The 17631-nt window shown below is 36.0% G+C and overlaps 1 protein-coding gene across 8 annotated transcripts in view; it reads left to right on the forward strand.

Moving 5' to 3' along the window:
- Positions 1 to 17631, forward strand: part of LOC101742433 (protein kinase C and casein kinase substrate in neurons protein 1) — a 104283-nt gene that overhangs the window by 52767 nt on the left and 33885 nt on the right. For all 8 annotated transcript variants that reach the window (XM_004922611.5, XM_062672075.1, XM_021352105.3 and 5 more), the window contains one exon: positions 13080 to 13268. In XM_004922611.5, coding sequence (XP_004922668.1) covers positions 13080 to 13268 — 189 coding nt within the window. The remainder of the gene's footprint in view (positions 1 to 13079; positions 13269 to 17631) is intronic.

A 17631-nucleotide genomic window follows, 5' to 3' on the forward strand; every position in this document is an offset into this window, starting at 1 on the left:
GTCTGCCTACAAAGGCAATAAAAAAAAAAAAAAGTAGTATAAAAATCATAATACCCACGGTTTTTTTAGAGACACTGTACTTAGTTCACCACCCACCATTCCACTTTTTTCTCAATTTTTTTTCATAATGAATTCCTCTATGTTATTTACATAATAGTTACCGATATCCAAATAGTGTTTCAATGTCGTCGATAGAACACAAACGACCGATTTTAATGATAAGTGATGGCCACTGCCTAAGGATGCTGTCATTACCGTGGCGTGGTAGGAAATATGAGTGCCAAAGAAAGAAAAACTTCAGAAGACCCGCGATATTTCTTAAATCGGAAGCCTCAAAATTGAGAGCCGTGAGTGTGAACATCGCTTTCAAGGATTCTCTCTTATGACGATAAAATACGCTCTATTTTCACCGACCTGCGACAAGATAATAAAAATTTGCAATTTTCATAAATAATGTACAGTGTAAATTATTTACTCGTAATATTTAATGTTAAATAATCTTCCAAAAGTGTGAACTGAGGTTTATCCATTGTCCAATAATTTTTGATCAATACATTGCTGTTGTTTGCAAAACAAACACTACTCGTTGCCTTCAAAAATGGTTAGTTAGGTTGGCAACCGTGACTACTGGCAACGCAGTATGGTCTAGAGTCGTTTCCCGGTCCGTGTCAGCATCTTTACTAATAGTCATGAAAGCTGAGTAATAAGCTGAGTTCTTTGTCTTCCTTATTCCTTGTAGTCTGTATCGTTCGGCACTCTACACTACACAGGAGAAAATTTCAACTATTAATACGAATATATTGTAAAAAACGGTGTGCTGGAAAAAAAAAGCTATATTATTACTTGATCAGGTAATTTTGAAAAAATTAAGTATGTAATTTTTTGTCCAACTTCTTTTTAAGTAGTGACCACAATCGAGATTTTTTTACGACGATTTCGCATTGTTTAAAATTCAACAACGGTTTTCAAACCAATATCCGCTGCTGTGTGCACCTTTAGAGTTTTCTATAATACATTTTAACTCTTATTATATAAAAGAACGAAAAGTTATGTTTTTTGTACATTGAAAACGAAGATATGTCAAGTTCAGAATAAACTACATTTTTCCGTATAGTTTTCATTGAAACATAACAATGCCAAAGCAATAAATGAATGTAACAATGGGCTGCTTTATCGCTGAAAACGATCTCCTCTAGACATTCTTGTATGGAATGTAATTTGTGTGCACTAAAACCGGTTTGAAAATAATGAAATTGAAACTACTGTTCACCTATTCTTATTGCAATTCTGTAGTCATCCGCGACCACGAAGATAGTAAATTATTCGAAATTTTGATATTTGTAAACTTCTATTAATATTCGCTATTTATATAAATTTTAAAGTCAGTATGTAAGTAGACTAAGAACTCAACAAAGTTAACATATCCTTAACAGCCAATCCTTAAACGTAGTTCTCGTCATATTCATATAACTGTATTAATAGAATAGTGTCGTGTACCAAGTCCAGAGAATCTTTGACCTCCTCAAGAAGAAGCGATTATAATAAAGCTTTAGTTTGTGTCTTTTTCTCGTATTTTACTTCTATTCTATTCTATTCTGTTCTGTATCTACATAGTCCCTAATAGCCTAAGGGGTTATTCCAGCTACTTGTGGTCGACGGTGTGGTGATACTTGGGGTCGACATTTCGAGCGATGTCCAGTTTCGGAGTCATTTGGAAGGCAAAGCCAAGTTGGCGTCCAAAATGCTGGGAGTCCTCAACAGAGCGAAGCGGTACTTCACGCCTGGACAAAGACTTTTGCTTTATAAAGCACAAGTCCGGCCTCGCGTGGAGTACTGCTCCCATCTCTGGGCCGGGGCTCCCAAATACCAGCTTCTTCCATTTGACTCCATACAGAGGAGGGCCGTTCGGATTGTCGATAATCCCATTCTCTCGGATCGTTTGGAGCCTCTGGGTCTGCGGAGGGACTTCGGTTCCCTCTGTATTTTGTACCGTATGTTCCATGGGGAGTGCTCTGAGGAATTGTTCGAGATGATACCAGCATCTCGTTTTTACCATCGCACCGCCCGCCACCGGAGTAGAGTTCATCCATACTACCTGGAGCCACTGCGGTCATCCACAGTGCGTTTCCAGAGATCTTTTTTGCCACATACCATCCGGCTATGGAATGAGCTCCCCTCCACGGTGTTTCCCGAGCGCTATGACATGTCCTTCTTCAAACGAGGCTTATGGAGAGTATTAAGCGGTAGGCAGCGGCTTGGCTCTGCCCCTGGCATTGCTGAAGTCCATGGGCGACGGTAACCACTCACCATCAGGTGGGCCGTATGCCCGTCTGCCTACAAAGGCAATAAAAAAGAAAAAAAAAAACGCTCGAACGATGTAGGTGAACTCACGGGCTCAACCTGAGAGAATTTTTAACAATGACACTAGCAAGAGCAGCACTTCGCTGAATCTACAACCGGATCAGGATCGAACTCACTGAGAAGATCCAGCGAGAAGCTCAATTGGTTGTTTCTATGGGCTAGAATTGAAGAGCCTAAATGCTTCGAGAACAAAACGGTTATGGGTGACGGCGGCTTTGCTTGCCCCATCGTCTGGATCGGATATGTAATTAGCGGCGGCCACGATAAGAATATTATCGTGTCGCGTCGCTTTTTTGAAGAAGCGTTCTGACGCTGACTTCATATAGTTACGTATCGATTCTAGTTGGAGGTCGTTGTGAAGATCTACATTCCTCACATGCCACCGTGGGTGGAGCCCGCCTGAGTGAACATTACACTCGCATAGGTTATGACGGAACGTATACAGTTTTTCTAATGTGTCATTATGTTACGAAGGGACAATTTACTTCGCTTGCAGGCCATGGGGTAGAGACGACCGTGTGCTAATGCGGCTTGGTCCCGGATAGTTTTAATGTGCGTGCGGAATGTCATCCTTCTGTCGAGATACTTGACCTTCGCGACCCAATGTATGGGCTGGCTGGCAGGAATGTAGCTACCAAGCCTAATACGGAAGGAGATACTTGCAGCGTTGTCGGTAGATCGACCCTTTTTGAAGAGCACAGCTGTGCTCTTCGTGAGTAATTAAAAAATAGAGATTGAAGATACTTCAAATTTTTTACGTTGACAAAAATTGCCTTATAATTGGGTGGCGCCTCCTACGCCTCTCGCAAATGGTAAATAAATTACAAATGAAAATGGTAAAAAACAGTAAAACACGTACGGGTCGTCCATTTACGAATTGTTCTTAGCAAATAATAATTGAAACCGTTATGTCGTAACGTATGTTTTTTTTTCATAATGAATAAAAACATTGATATTTTTTTTGTCGGTTAAAAAAAAAAAGACTGAACGGAATATAATAACCTATATGTATATGTATACAGCGGCTGAACCGATTTGGCTAATTTTTGTCTTGAATTATTTGTGGAAGTCCAGAGAAGGTTGAAAAGGTAGATAAATATGAAAATGCTCGGAATTAAATAAAAATAACAATTTTGTTTTCCCTATGATGTTTCCCCCATCGGACGGATTCCTTTTGTTTGTTTAAAGTTTATTTTATACAAAAGTTTAGGTTTTTTATTTATCGATTGAGGCACTATGAAGTCTGCCGGGTCAACTAGTATTAAATAAATAATAAAGCAAGCCAAGCTACAAATTTTAATTTTCTATGTTTATTAGACATGCTGAAATTTTATCAACTACGTCGTATACACTAGATGTGATAAGTAGGATGTGATAAATTATTATCACGGAGACTTTTCTTTTAGGTAACGTTTATTTTAGATTAGATAGATATGTACCGTGCTAGTATATGCGAGTATAGTGCGTAGATATATAATTCGTGCTTTTTATACACTTCCTATAATATGATTTTTTTTACTAATAAATACCTGTTCAAATTTCAACAAGATTTTTTGTATATTATATTCAGTATTATATAATATTAAATCTGTCGCGATAAGCAATATGTTCAAGCGAACCCATTGTCCATAATGTCAATACATTAATAACACTCTTTTTTAATACGAACGAATATACATAGTATTTCCCGATTAAAAGTCCATATTACATAAATTATTAACTAATATAGGGCCATAAGAGACAATTAACACGTTTGTCTTTTAAACATATTCTACTCTGGCTTAAATAAATATTTTCAAACGATTTCATCGACATAATCCTTGGATGGAATGTTGTACGTTACTGGGAAGAGAACAATTTGGCATTCAATCCACACTAAGCCGAGCGGCCACTGTACCCATAGAAACAACAACCACAACGCAATGATTATTCAACCCTTCGAATTAGTACGCGTGATTGCTTTACCGCAGAGGCGGAGCGGCTGTACCAACACTTACGGACATACATTTGTATGTATATCTAAATATGTAATCGTCGTTCTGTTTGTGAAAAGTTTTTGAAGCTTTCGTTTTTAACATAGACGGTGACTCTATAATAAGTTTTTTAATGAAGGTAATTTTAAATTAAAAACTTTTAAAGTTTAAATCTAAACTAGTTGTTCGATGCGAACCCAGCGCCCTCGTGGCAGCCTAGGTCTCCGGAAACCAGCACGAGGTGCCCGTCGAACACGTGTCGCGATCCGCGGCGCCGTATGTACTTTTTTAAAAAAATATTGTCGAATCACTCACCGGAACCGATGATTATGTCGAATCACGCCGGGTCACTTAGGGGGAAGGCTTTAGGTCGAGGATGGATAAGGAAAAAGTGATAATGGAAAACCGTCGCACATGAGGGTACCATCTCGTTCTAGAAGCAAGCAGAAGCGATAGATCTAAAGTCGCGAAGGCATCGACAAACCCGACCCGTGTTGTAAAAACTCAATAACCCACAGATTGGTTTCGAATACCTACTAGTGATTAAAGAGATCGCGGAATTCCACTAGATGCGGCAGTGCAGCTGCGGATATTATAACGAACCTTGGACGAGGCATTCAATTGATCTAGCAATATAGCAGTGGAATAAAACTTCAAATTTCTAAAAGCAAAAAAACTATTAGATCAATTCGCGCCTCTACAATAAAACAACTATGGAAACATTTCGTTGTCTGAAAATAAATCAAATTTGAATGTTAGTTCATCGAGTAATAACAATAAATAAACAACAAATTAAAAACATCACAACTTTCCATTGAATCTATATGTAATATTGAATAAATTCATTCTGATGTATAGCTATAATTAATATGTCATAAGCTTAGTAGGCCATCTGACCCGCTGGATTAGTGCCTCGATTTACAGTAAAACCTGATTTACCATTTGAAATTATTAACATAATTTTATTTGATTCTAATAAAAAAATATTTGAATTCATAATAATATGATAAGCTTAAAGATCATTAGCAATTAAAATTAACGTTTCTTTAACGCATGTCGAAGACTAAAATCGACCTTGAAATAAAGCGAATAAGGGGATAATTTACCTTGGATCAATTAGTTTAATGAGTAATAGAAATATTGGTTATCATTTAAATTGCGGTGGTAAATATGATTAGTTTTGCTAACTATATAGAAACTTTGATGCGCAACAGTATCTATATATTAATACGTGAAGCAAAAACTTTGCATCCCTTTTTACGAAAATTGCGCGGACGGAGGAGTATGAAATTTTCGACACTTATAGAGAATATAGAGAAGAAGTGCACAATGCTAATATTTTTTTTAAATTATGCTTAAAAGATACATTAAATCAATAAAGAAAACATTACACACTACCATGTATTTGACACACACACTTATACTCTTTGTTTATTGCACTGAAGTATTGTCAAACTTTTGTTATTGCTTAAAGTCTGTAGTCAAATTGAAAATAGGTTAGTATTGTTGCTCTTTAATATTACGAATATTTACCTATAGTGTAGTCTTGGCAAAATCTGTAACAATAGGACCATAATAATGTTGAAACTTATAATTTCAATTAATTATAGTCGAATTTCGACTACTGCGGGACCACTAGTATATTATAATAGTGTCTGTATTCGATACACAAATTTGAAATTACCGTAAGGTACTGAGATCACACATTCCACGACACTTAAGCCACTTCACATATTTGGCTATGTAAAGAAAAACATCCTGCGCTATTTTATTACTGGAACGAACGTAAAAACAGGGCATCGACCGTTTGAACAACTAAATCCTATAAAACTACCGATTCACGGTGAGTTGTATACTAAATAATTACGTATATACGTGTGTACTGGTTACTTTTTTTTTTTATACATTATTTATCAAGACTTCTTGCCGGAGTAGTAGCTGGCACGGGTCCAAGTGTTTCCGAGGGAAAGAGTGAAAATAACCCGGCTGACCTTTACCGAGCCGGCTTTACTTTTACGCCACAAAGGAACGTGGTCTCGATCGTAACGACTCGAATATGTGAATTTACTCATAAAGTGACTTCATAAAGTAATTTATTAGAAAACTATATTTACAGCAGACTAAGTTAGTTGTTATTTTTTATTTTCCTTACCTAAGCTGATAGCCTGGAGAGGCTATTTCAGCGTAACCTTAACTAGTAGGTGAGCTCACGGGGCTCAAACCGGAGTGATGCTAACACTGGCCCTAGCAAGAGCAGTGCTTCGCAGAATCTACCGCCGGATCGGAAACGCGGCCCACTGAGGAGATCCGGCGAGAAACTCAGTGGGCTGTGTCTATGGATTGATTCGCTAGTCGAGCCCTGCAAGCGACGGGTTCGACGAGGACGGTGACCGGAGTGGAATACAAAAAAAAGCTTATAAAATGTTAAACGAGACTAATTTTCCAATGTAATCAACCGGAGTACCTATATTTACCGAGTGCGTAATCACGTAGATAATTCTGGCAATCTAGTTTTGGCATTATTAACAGAATTCCAGCATTCGCGCGTAATATTCGATAACGTAACATCAGATATGCGGAAACGCTGTCGTGTGTACAGAACGTATTTTACGTCGAAATGCAAACAATGCTAAACGCGCGTTCAAATAAAAAAATATATGGTATGGATTTAGCATCATAATTAGCAAAACTTTTAAAATTTGTTACTATGCTGTTCAAATGTCGTTTCTTTTGACGAATTGCAGAAGCTTTGCGTTTGACTATTAATAATTTAATATGTGAAAGTATTTAATTTGATATATTTATTGAACAGAAAATTTCATTAACATTTCATCTATGATAATAGAAAATGAAGAAGACTTAAATATATATAATTAAAATAATAAACATTCCTTTGCGCAATCAGAGAAAATCCAAATTTAAAATATAATAGCATTCCAGTATGTGTGTCCAGATGAGCGTGTTTGGCATATTGCTCGTTATAACTTGGCATGTCTTATCATAAAATGTTTAATCCAGATATCAATGGCACTGATACCAATTTCATGTAGATAATCTGGAATATCTAATCGAAGTTTAAACGTAACATGTTGCGATATACATATATGTCGCTACATAAGTAAGTGCTAATTATTCAGTGACTTAACCGTCACAGACATCGATAACTAAACCCAATTTATATATATAAAAATGAATTGCTGTTCGTTAGTCTCGCTAAAACTCGAGAACGGCTGGACCGATTTGGATAATTTTGGTCTTGAATTATTTGTGGAAGTCCAGAGAAGGTTTAAAAGGTAGATAAATGTGAAAATGCTCGGAATTAAATAAAAATAACAATTTTGTTTTTCCTTCGATGTGTCCCCCGTCGGACGTATTCGGATTCCTTTTGTTTGTTTTAAGTTTATTTTATACAAAAGTTTACTTCTTTTATTTATCGATTGAGGCACTACGAAGTCTGCCGGGTCAGCTAGTATTTAATAATAACGAGTACAACTCTAAAAGACGATCACGCATTGAGCAGCGCTATTCCGACATTTTGGAATATTTCAATTTCACGTTTCAAATTTATAAGCATGACAACCTTATCAGATTAACCTCGATTGTAATATCTAAGATATATCGAAATTATCAATTGACAGCAGCATACAAAGTTACAAGACGCAGAAAAAAAACGGATTGAAAATATGGACACGATTATGTTGCAAGAATAGAAGAAGAATGGATGAAGAAAGTACTTTGCAGGAGTGATTGCAAGCATTAATTCATGCGGAGACAATACAATGACATCAGTAATGAAGAAGAGAAAAAGTTTATTCAATATAAGATGTACAAACGATCTTGCCGTATTTTTTAACAACCTGTAGAGTTTGTTTCAACGCGAACCTAATTTTAAATCAGGAAAACCAGCTGATCTAAGAAACTATGTTGTCCAAAGATTATTTGGGAATAAGCACCTCGGCTACGACCTAATCACCTAGAGTCTAGAATGACAATATTGTGAATAATAAGTGACGCGTGGCGCTTTCGCGAATCTGCAAGCGATCGGTCAAAAACTGCCTTGAATGCCAAAAAGCACTGAGGCTTAAATACCGTACATAAAATGGTAGCTAGAGGGTTTGATCATCAAATAATACGAACTGTTTCAGCTAATAATTCAAGAGAAGTACCAAATTCCAAGAACAGAGAAGGAACAAGAAGATCTTTGTGTATCGAAAGCTCTCAGAACCTTAAAATACCTGGTTTGCACAATAATCAAGGCGGCCCATTTAACATGAAGCTTGGCAACAATTTTAATACCAGCTGTCGGTACTGGCTTGACTCTTCCCCTGGCAATGCTGACGTCGATGAGCGATTGTAACCACTTGTATGTTGTACGCTCGTCTGTCTATAAGGGCATTTAAAAAATTGCCAACGGCATCGACTAGCTCCAAGTTGCTTGTAAGGGGACCCTCGGGCTATAATTCTAAAGAAGCGTCGTTATCAATAATGCGCTCGTCTGTCTACAAGGGCATTAAAAATATGCCAACGGCAACGACTAGCTCCAAGTCGCTTGTAAGGGGAGCCTCAGCATATAATCCTAAAGAAGCGTCCTTATTAATAATGCGCTCGTCTGTCTACAAGGGCATTAAAAATATGCCAACGGCAACGACTAGCTCCAAGTCGCTTGTAAGGGGAGCCTCAGCATATAATCCTAAAGAAGCGTCCTTATTAATAATGCGCTCGTCTGTCTACAAGGGCATTAAAAATATGCCAACGGCAACGACTAGCTCCAAGTCGCTTGTAAGGGGAGCCTCAGCATATAATCCTAAAGAAGCGTCCTTATTAATAATGCGCTCGTCTGTCTACAAGGGCATTAAAAATATGCCAACGGCAACGACTAGCTCCAAGTCGCTTGTAAGGGGAGCCTCAGCATATAATCCTAAAGAAGCGTCCTTATTAATAATGCGCTCGTCTGTCTACAAGGGCATTAAAAATATGCCAACGGCAACGACTAGCTCCAAGTCGCTTGTAAGGGGAGCCTCAGCATATAATCCTAAAGAAGCGTCCTTATTAATAATGCGCTCGTCTGTCTACAAGGGCATTAAAAATATGCCAACGGCAACGACTAGCTCCAAGTCGCTTGTAAGGGGAGCCTCAGCATATAATCCTAAAGAAGCGTCCTTATTAATAATGCGCTCGTCTGTCTACAAGGGCATTAAAAATATGCCAACGGCAACGACTAGCTCCAAGTCGCTTGTAAGGGGAGCCTCAGCATATAATCCTAAAGAAGCGTCCTTATTAATAATGCGCTCGTCTGTCTACAAGGGCATTAAGAAAATGCCAACGGCAACGACTAGCTCCAAGTCGCTTGTAAGGGGAGCCTCAGCATATAATTCTAAAGAAGCGTCCTTTTTGGTACTTACATAAACAATACTTCATGATTTTATACTGTTAAAATCTTTTGTAAACCACCTTTTAGTCTCATTACCTACGTATCGTTGTATAAATATAATCGTGATGTAACGTCGGTCCTCTGTTATCGAAACTCTTTAACGTAGATCACCGTACTTATATTATTATTACTTAGGTACTAAAACAACGCGTGAGCGTTTTTTCCTGATAATATCATTATCATTTTATAACAATGTACTTCATTGTTGTAATTCGACGTCTGTATCTATTAGAAAATATTTTTTAATTATTATGAGATGAGATGATTCGTAAATACGGCTTAAAATTAGGCTTCTTTTTTTTCTGAAAACTCCCATCGTAATGAGCTGTAAAATATTGGCGAATATACCTTACCGATCAATAAACATTAGTCTGTGATAATGAAAACTGAAATATTCAAAACGTCAGAAATAATAAAAAGATGATGTAAATCTGCGATTACACCGTAAAAGTAGTTTTAGTTATGTCATATTAGTTTTTTTTTTTTTTTAATAAATGAAGGATTACTGGTGGCACTAAGGCCTTTCCCTAGGACAGGTGGGAGAGCAAAGGCTTAGCCAGGAGGGAAGGTATTTGCTAACAGCTGCCTGAGCGCTTCTGGAGACCTTACAACTCGAGGGCAGCTGCTTCGCAAATGAATCTACTACCCGATCGGAATGGCGAGCCGCTGAGAAGATTCGGCGAGAAATTCAGCGGGCTAACGTATGGGTTAGGTTTCACGTCGAACTCGGCAAAGAGTACGGTTACCGGAGGCCCTAAGCCTGCTCCTGATGCTAAGACGTCTAATCCCGATGCAGTTAGATTTAGTATTATCCATAGGGCAGTGATTATAATATTACTTAGTGTTCGTTGTAGTTTTTCCAATAAAATATTATATGTATAATCATCAGCTGTGCTCGAGTTGAGGGACGCCGGATGTAGATATAACTCTTCTTGTTTATTTGTGTTACCATTGTAATGGTTTGAATTATAATTTTAATAACGATCAATCTTAATTGTTCTTAATCAATTGTAAAGGATCTCACACTGGTGGTAGGACCTCTGGGAGTCCGCACGGGTAGGTACCACCGCTCTGCCTATTTCTGCCGTGAAGCAGTAATGCGTTTCGGTCTGAAGGGTAGGGCAGCCGTTTTAACTATACTGAGATCTTAGAACTTATATCTCAAGGTGGGTGGCCCATTTACGTTGTAGATGTCTATAGGCTCCAGTAACCACTTAACACCAGGTGGGCTGTGAGCTCGTCCATCCATCTAAGCAGTAAAAAAAAATTCAAATTATTCGAAAAAATTCAAAACATTAGTGCCCTGAATAATAATATATCTTGAATTCCTATACGATGCCGTAATACGGTATCTACAGTATTTGTCATAATTATTTTATTTTGTGGATAATCATTGATAATGTTGGTGTACGTGCTTAATTAAACGTAAACTATTTATATAAACGCATTGTAAGTTGAATTTAAATATTAATATTTATTTAAAATTTAAATTTAGAAACGAATTTTATGTTCTATTGTTTTTTTTTTAATATAGCGGTTTTGTGCTAATACAAAAATAAAAAACAAGCGGAAATATCCACTGGTTAGAAAATATATTAATAAAATCACTTTTATTAAGTATCTAATTTTTTATTCTTTAGACGGAGACAACTACACGATGATGTATTAAGTTGTGTTTTTAAACGAACAAAATATTAGGATAATTTGAATTATTGAGTATCTCGTTCTCGGATTACAAAGTTTCTGATCTGAAATAACATACGTACCTACCGATTTAATTCTAAGTATACAGGATTTATATTATCATGTCTGGTTGTGTATTTTTTCCATAAAAAAAAAGCTTGTTACACACTCCGACTTTGGACCATTCAATAAAAACGACCTAGAAGTTTATGCAACTTCATTTACTTACACACACACACACACACGCACATATCATAAATTCACGTAGACAAATTTATCAATAATAATTATTTTCTTAAAGTTGACGATTTCACTACTACTTATATTTAGACTGTGGACTGTGGAGAATAAAAACTAGCACATTATAAAAGATAAACTGCTAATGAATAGTACTATGCAGTATTGCACAAGTCAACATGCATGACTTGGGAAGCAAGCGGGCGTGACATAGCATGTATTATAGATATTACGTCAATGCAAACGACATCATTCAATCGGAATCTAGTTATAAGTTAAACACTGTTTGAACGTGTTATTTCTAAGACGACTTATACTTTTGATATGGTAACTATATGGAAAATACTACATGTTACTTCATTAGATATATCTTTACATTATTTGGTTCATTTTATATGCCATATACATTAACTTTCACATACCTTTATTTAATTACCTACATAAATGAATGGTATTATGGTAAGTAATTTTATTTATGTTATTCGTCTTTCTTCAATTATATTTCTGTTGTTATTTAATGATGTCATCATCATTATCATCATTTAAGGCTTGTCAGCCGCGGATGTACCTTGGCCTGGTCAAGTATATCTCCAAATTAGATTCTATTCGTTTTCCTCCAGCAGGTCAAGTCATAGTCCTCTTTTGGGCTTTGCATAGTATTCTAATGATCATTCGATAACGAAGGAATGTCGGAATAATGAATTTTGAATATGGAATGTCGTGTAAGTTCTTAGCCGTTGAAGTATAGTCAAACAAGATTATTCGTGTCTTATCTTGTTTAGAAATTCGCGAAATGTGCTAAGTATATACTGCCGTTCCACGGTTAACGTGATCGGTTCGTGTTCACGAATTTTATATAATGGATATATTTTTGCATTTCAATACTATTACAATTTTAAAATTAAATTATTTCGCCGCTATGAATGTTTATTACCTTCATATATCCGAAGCTACTTCTGTTCTAGTGTTAATACACGTTCACGATTCCGATCTGGTTGTAGTTTCATTCGCCGGATCTTCTCAGTAGGTCGCGTTTCCGATGCGGTGGTAGGTTCTGCGAAGCACTGCTCTTGCTCTGCTGGGGTTCATGTTAACAACATCGTCAGGTTTGGGCCCGTGAGCTCACCTACCAGCCCGGTGACGCTGATATGGTCTCTCTAGACCATCAGCTTAGGCAGGAAAATATTTAAAAAAAACATAATCATTCCATTTCTGTCTCAAAGCAATCATACGTCGCGGTCAAAGGGTACCTCAGCCGTCTTTGACAAAATAATTGAGACTTCGGCGACAATATTATATCAATGGGCTTCCGTAATGACCTTTTAAAACCAGGTGGTCCATGTGTTATCTGTACATTACATAACATCGTAATTTTTTTTTTCATTTGTCCACAGTCAATGATTCAACTAAAAGAACGCAAGGAAATGGATGAAGCATTCAAGAAGGCCCAGAAACCATGGTCGAAATTACTTCAGAAGGTTGAACGCGCCAGGCTAGAGTACCACACGGCTTGCAAACAAGAAAGAACAGCGCAGAATCAGGAAAGAAACGCCAGCGGAGACAGCTCTTTTAGTCCAGATCAAGTGGGTGCCTATTTTTAATACGCTTCAGACTTGTGACTATACTGAGACCTTAGAACTATATCTCAAGGTGTGTGGCGCATTTACGTTGTAGATGTCTATGGGCTCCAGTAACCACTTAACACCAGGTGGGCTGTGAGCTCGTCCACACATCTAAGCAATAAAAATATGTGTGTTAGTATGTAACGGAATCTTTGAACATGATTTTGACCCACTTCAAAACGTCGGATTAACTCGAAATTTGGTATACCTGTTAAGGATCGATGGCAATTCAATATTTAAAAAACAATTGAAATTCAACTAAAAAATGAAAAATAAATAATAGTTTAAAAAAACTAACAAAATATGCTTTTATAGAAAATTCAACTAAAAAATAGAAAATAAATTTTAATAAATTTGATAAATAATAAAAAGCGTGGGGTGCATGGTATCAGGAGTTATAAATATTTTATGAACAGATATGAGTAGAAGGGTTAATTTGATAATATCCTGAAAGCACCCCACGCTTTTTTACAATAAAGTCATTTTTTCTTATTTCTTTTTCAACGATTATTTATTTTTATGCTATTTTGGCCCAATGCTTATTAAATTCAATAATAATGGTCCATATCAATTCTTTCTATGAATGTATATGATGTTTGTATGTGAAGTATGTATTTGCTTATCGATTTTTGTATCACTTGACTGAGTTATCGGTGCTTCGATTTGAGTGATAAAGTTGCATGTGTAACATGCGCGAGGGAACGAATATCGACAAAAAACTCCTTAGATAAAATGAATACCTACTTCGGATTGAATAACATAAAATATATATCCACTTTCTTTTTCATTAATGTAATTAAAACATTTAAAACCAGACAATTGGTCTCGGTCATTCGTGTCATTATAATAATTATTGTTTGTGTTTTTATCATTTACTTGAGCTATGAAAATTTTCCAGCAATAATAAAAAATAGCTTATTTCATCTCATAATTAGTCATCACATAAATATTTATAATCACATTTAGAACAATTACGATTTGAAGAGATGAAGGTTTTCGTTTTGTAATCAATCTTCTTCTTCTTATAAAGATAATTGTATTACGTAATTAAAACTAACAGAAATATTACTTAGAATTCCACAGACAGTAAGTGCTGATGTTGAAAACGAAAGTTACGGTTTTGATGACTTATCGATGTTTCAAAGAAACGCGTTCATGACGCGATCGTCTGTTTAGGTCAGCTCCGTGTCATGATTTAAAAAAAAAACGCAGAGAATTTCCAGAATTCGCGTACCTACTTATGAAATTTACACAACACCCAGTTTATATATACATGACTAAATAAATATACACAGGTAAATGAGTATGTTTCAACGTCTACTTTCCATGATGTAGAGAATCTTGAGTTGGGGCCCTAAGACCCGACCCTATGTAGTTTGTTCCCGAATATTTTCTTAATAAAATAAAAAAAAATTGATCTTTTTTAAACACATAATAATTTGTGAAACGTATATTGTAAGAAATTTACCGTCTCGTCTGCTATCGATCCTTTGGCCCTACAGAGTTCTTTGACTTTACAGTTTCCAGCTGGAGGCTAAATCGATGACACTAATTATTTACACGTACTGAAACTTCAACTGTTTTGTTTGCAATTATATGTTCATAAAATTATGAAAATATCAGTACAGTTTTAACTGATTTTATCAGGCACGTTTGTTCATAAATGAATGCCTTTAAAGAACAGCTTTTTAAATTTATTCGTTTTCTTTAAAATAAAATACGCTAATGACTTTGTCACATCTTGTTGAACCATATAAACATGAAATCTGAGCATATCATTAAATTATTTACGTTTTGAAATACTGACTCACATTCCGGTTGTTTAAATATTTGATGTTAAAATTTGAATGACTAACCGTATCTGATCTTTCTATCTCTTCTTAGAAGAAATTCCACTAAATTCCCGAATCGCTATTGAACTCTTGAAACTATTTCACGAAGAGCGAAATCAAGTTTATTTCTTTCCTCTCGTGTAAAAATTGTTTTCACCAAAACCGTGCTACGTAAATAAATAGATCGGAGCATCTGTTTAACCTACGCTCTTAATAGCTACACTCATTTAAGCAGGTACGCAATTTTTTAAAATAATAATAAATAAGCCTGTAATTTAATATACGAATAATGTATTTATTCGTCGATCTAATTCGATGGAACAAAGACTAAATGTTAATCCAATCTCATCTAAATACATCTGAAAAACATGTGGAATTTTGTTTAGCCGGTGTAAAGAAACTACACAAACGAGCAGACAAACATCTGCTTAAAAGCACATTATTATACTATAATATCGCTTTAGAGAATAAATATAAGTGTAAAAATACAAATAGTTTTATGTTTCTCGTCAGCTTTGCAGTTTTTTGGATTGATATTTTTGTCATTGTCAAATTTGTTTTTTTTTGTACTGTTATCCCACGTATATAGTCTTAATACAGACCTGCCCTTCCCTTTTGTAGAGCATTGACGTCATAGCATTCAAAGATATTTTCGGAATCTTATCCAAAACGATTTTCTCAATGGGACACAGTCGACCCACGCTATTTCCGTTTTATATTCTAAATGTGTTTCACATTTTCATAGCTCTGTGACCTCTCTTAAAACAAAAAGATCTTTTACCGGAAGATAAGTATTTTAACTGTTTGATAAATTAATTTCTTTAACTTTCCCCTAATGTCACAAGGATTAAAGTTACTCTCTAAATCTTGTTCAAAACAATTATCTCCATAGCCGAATAAAGGTTATGCGTCTTGATTTTTACGTCTTTCAGTGACTTACTAAACTTCAATTATTTAAAACATGCAATAAAACGAAACAGAACAATTGGCTGTGTATCGTTATCTTTAGCAATCTCTTCCAGACAACCGGTTATAAAAGAAAAATATATGATTTATGATTATGATTATTTCAAATTTATTATATCACGATAACATACATTGTCATATTAAATTATAATTTTGAAATTCAAACTATTGATTACGTCTCGAGTTTGGGACATTTCACAATTGGAGACGTCTATGATATCGCTAGTGCTCATGCACTCACGTGCTTACATTGTGACCATTTCAAACAATATTATCTTAAACAAAGATCACAGAGAGCACATTCTCAAGAAAGTTCAAGGTCAACATTAAAATTCTCCTAACTGGAATTCACAACACTAGATAATTATACAGTACAATTTTTTCTTTTATGCCGTAAATTTGACGTCGAGAAATGCATAGTTACAAATTACTTTTGTAATACCGTGTAATGTAATTTAAATATAATTTAATTTAAATGAATATATTGAAAGGTCACAGTAGGTCACCATTGCTATGGTGACCTACTGTGACCTTGCTACACAACTGTTAAATTCATTGTTCTTTTGTTGTATCAAGAACAGGCGAGTAGTCAGTATATAGCGGCGTGGTTTTTCCTCTGATATTGCAGATGTCCATGACCACTCAGCAACAAATGCGTCTTATGCACGTCTACAATGATAATTAAAAAAAAAATTAAAAAAACAATTAGCCAACAAACAACGATAATTGTAGTAGTTCAAATATTGATTTAGTCAACACCTCTACAGTCTCACGTGATATAAATAAATGGACAATATTCCATTACATCAATCCTTGAATCTTTCAATCGTTTTTTTTTCTCCTACCTAAGCTGGTAGCCTTGAGAGGCTATTTCAGCGTAACCTTAACTAGTAGGTGAGCTCACGGGGCTCAAACCGGAGTGATGCTAACACTGACCCTAGCAAGAGCAGTGCTTCACAGAATCTACCACCGGATCGGAAACGCGACCCACTGAGAAGATCCGGCAAGAAACTCAGTGGGCTGTGCCTATGGGTTAATTCGCTCGTTGAGCCCTTCGTAGCAAGCAACGGGTTCGACGAGGACGGTGACCGGAATCAATCGTGTTAACGCAACGATATATGAGGATGCTAAACATTAAAGTCTAGTGTAATGTAAGAAATTCTGTTCGATAAAAATCGCCCTTTGCAATTAATTACACAGTCCAGGTGTTTAACGCCGGACGAATCAGGAAATAAACACACTACGTCTTCATTAGCGACACGGTAAAACGGTAATGAAGTCTAGTTAGAGTTGAAATACGCTCCCAATCTCACAGGCCGAACCGAAAATGACTGAAAATGCAGAAAACTTCTGATAATCGACAGATCATTTATACGGTTTTTCGATCACGCTTGCGGCATTCCGGCTGCATAACTTATAGGTTAAAAGCGTTCGAATTAACGTGATATAATACTCGATCTTCGAAACGGCAAATGAATTGTTCAGAAAACATTTCCCGGACTTTGTTATTTACATTCCAATTGGAA

Source organism: Bombyx mori, chromosome 14 (assembly GCF_030269925.1).
Source record: "Bombyx mori chromosome 14, ASM3026992v2".
Lineage (NCBI taxonomy): Eukaryota > Metazoa > Arthropoda > Insecta > Lepidoptera > Bombycidae > Bombyx > Bombyx mori.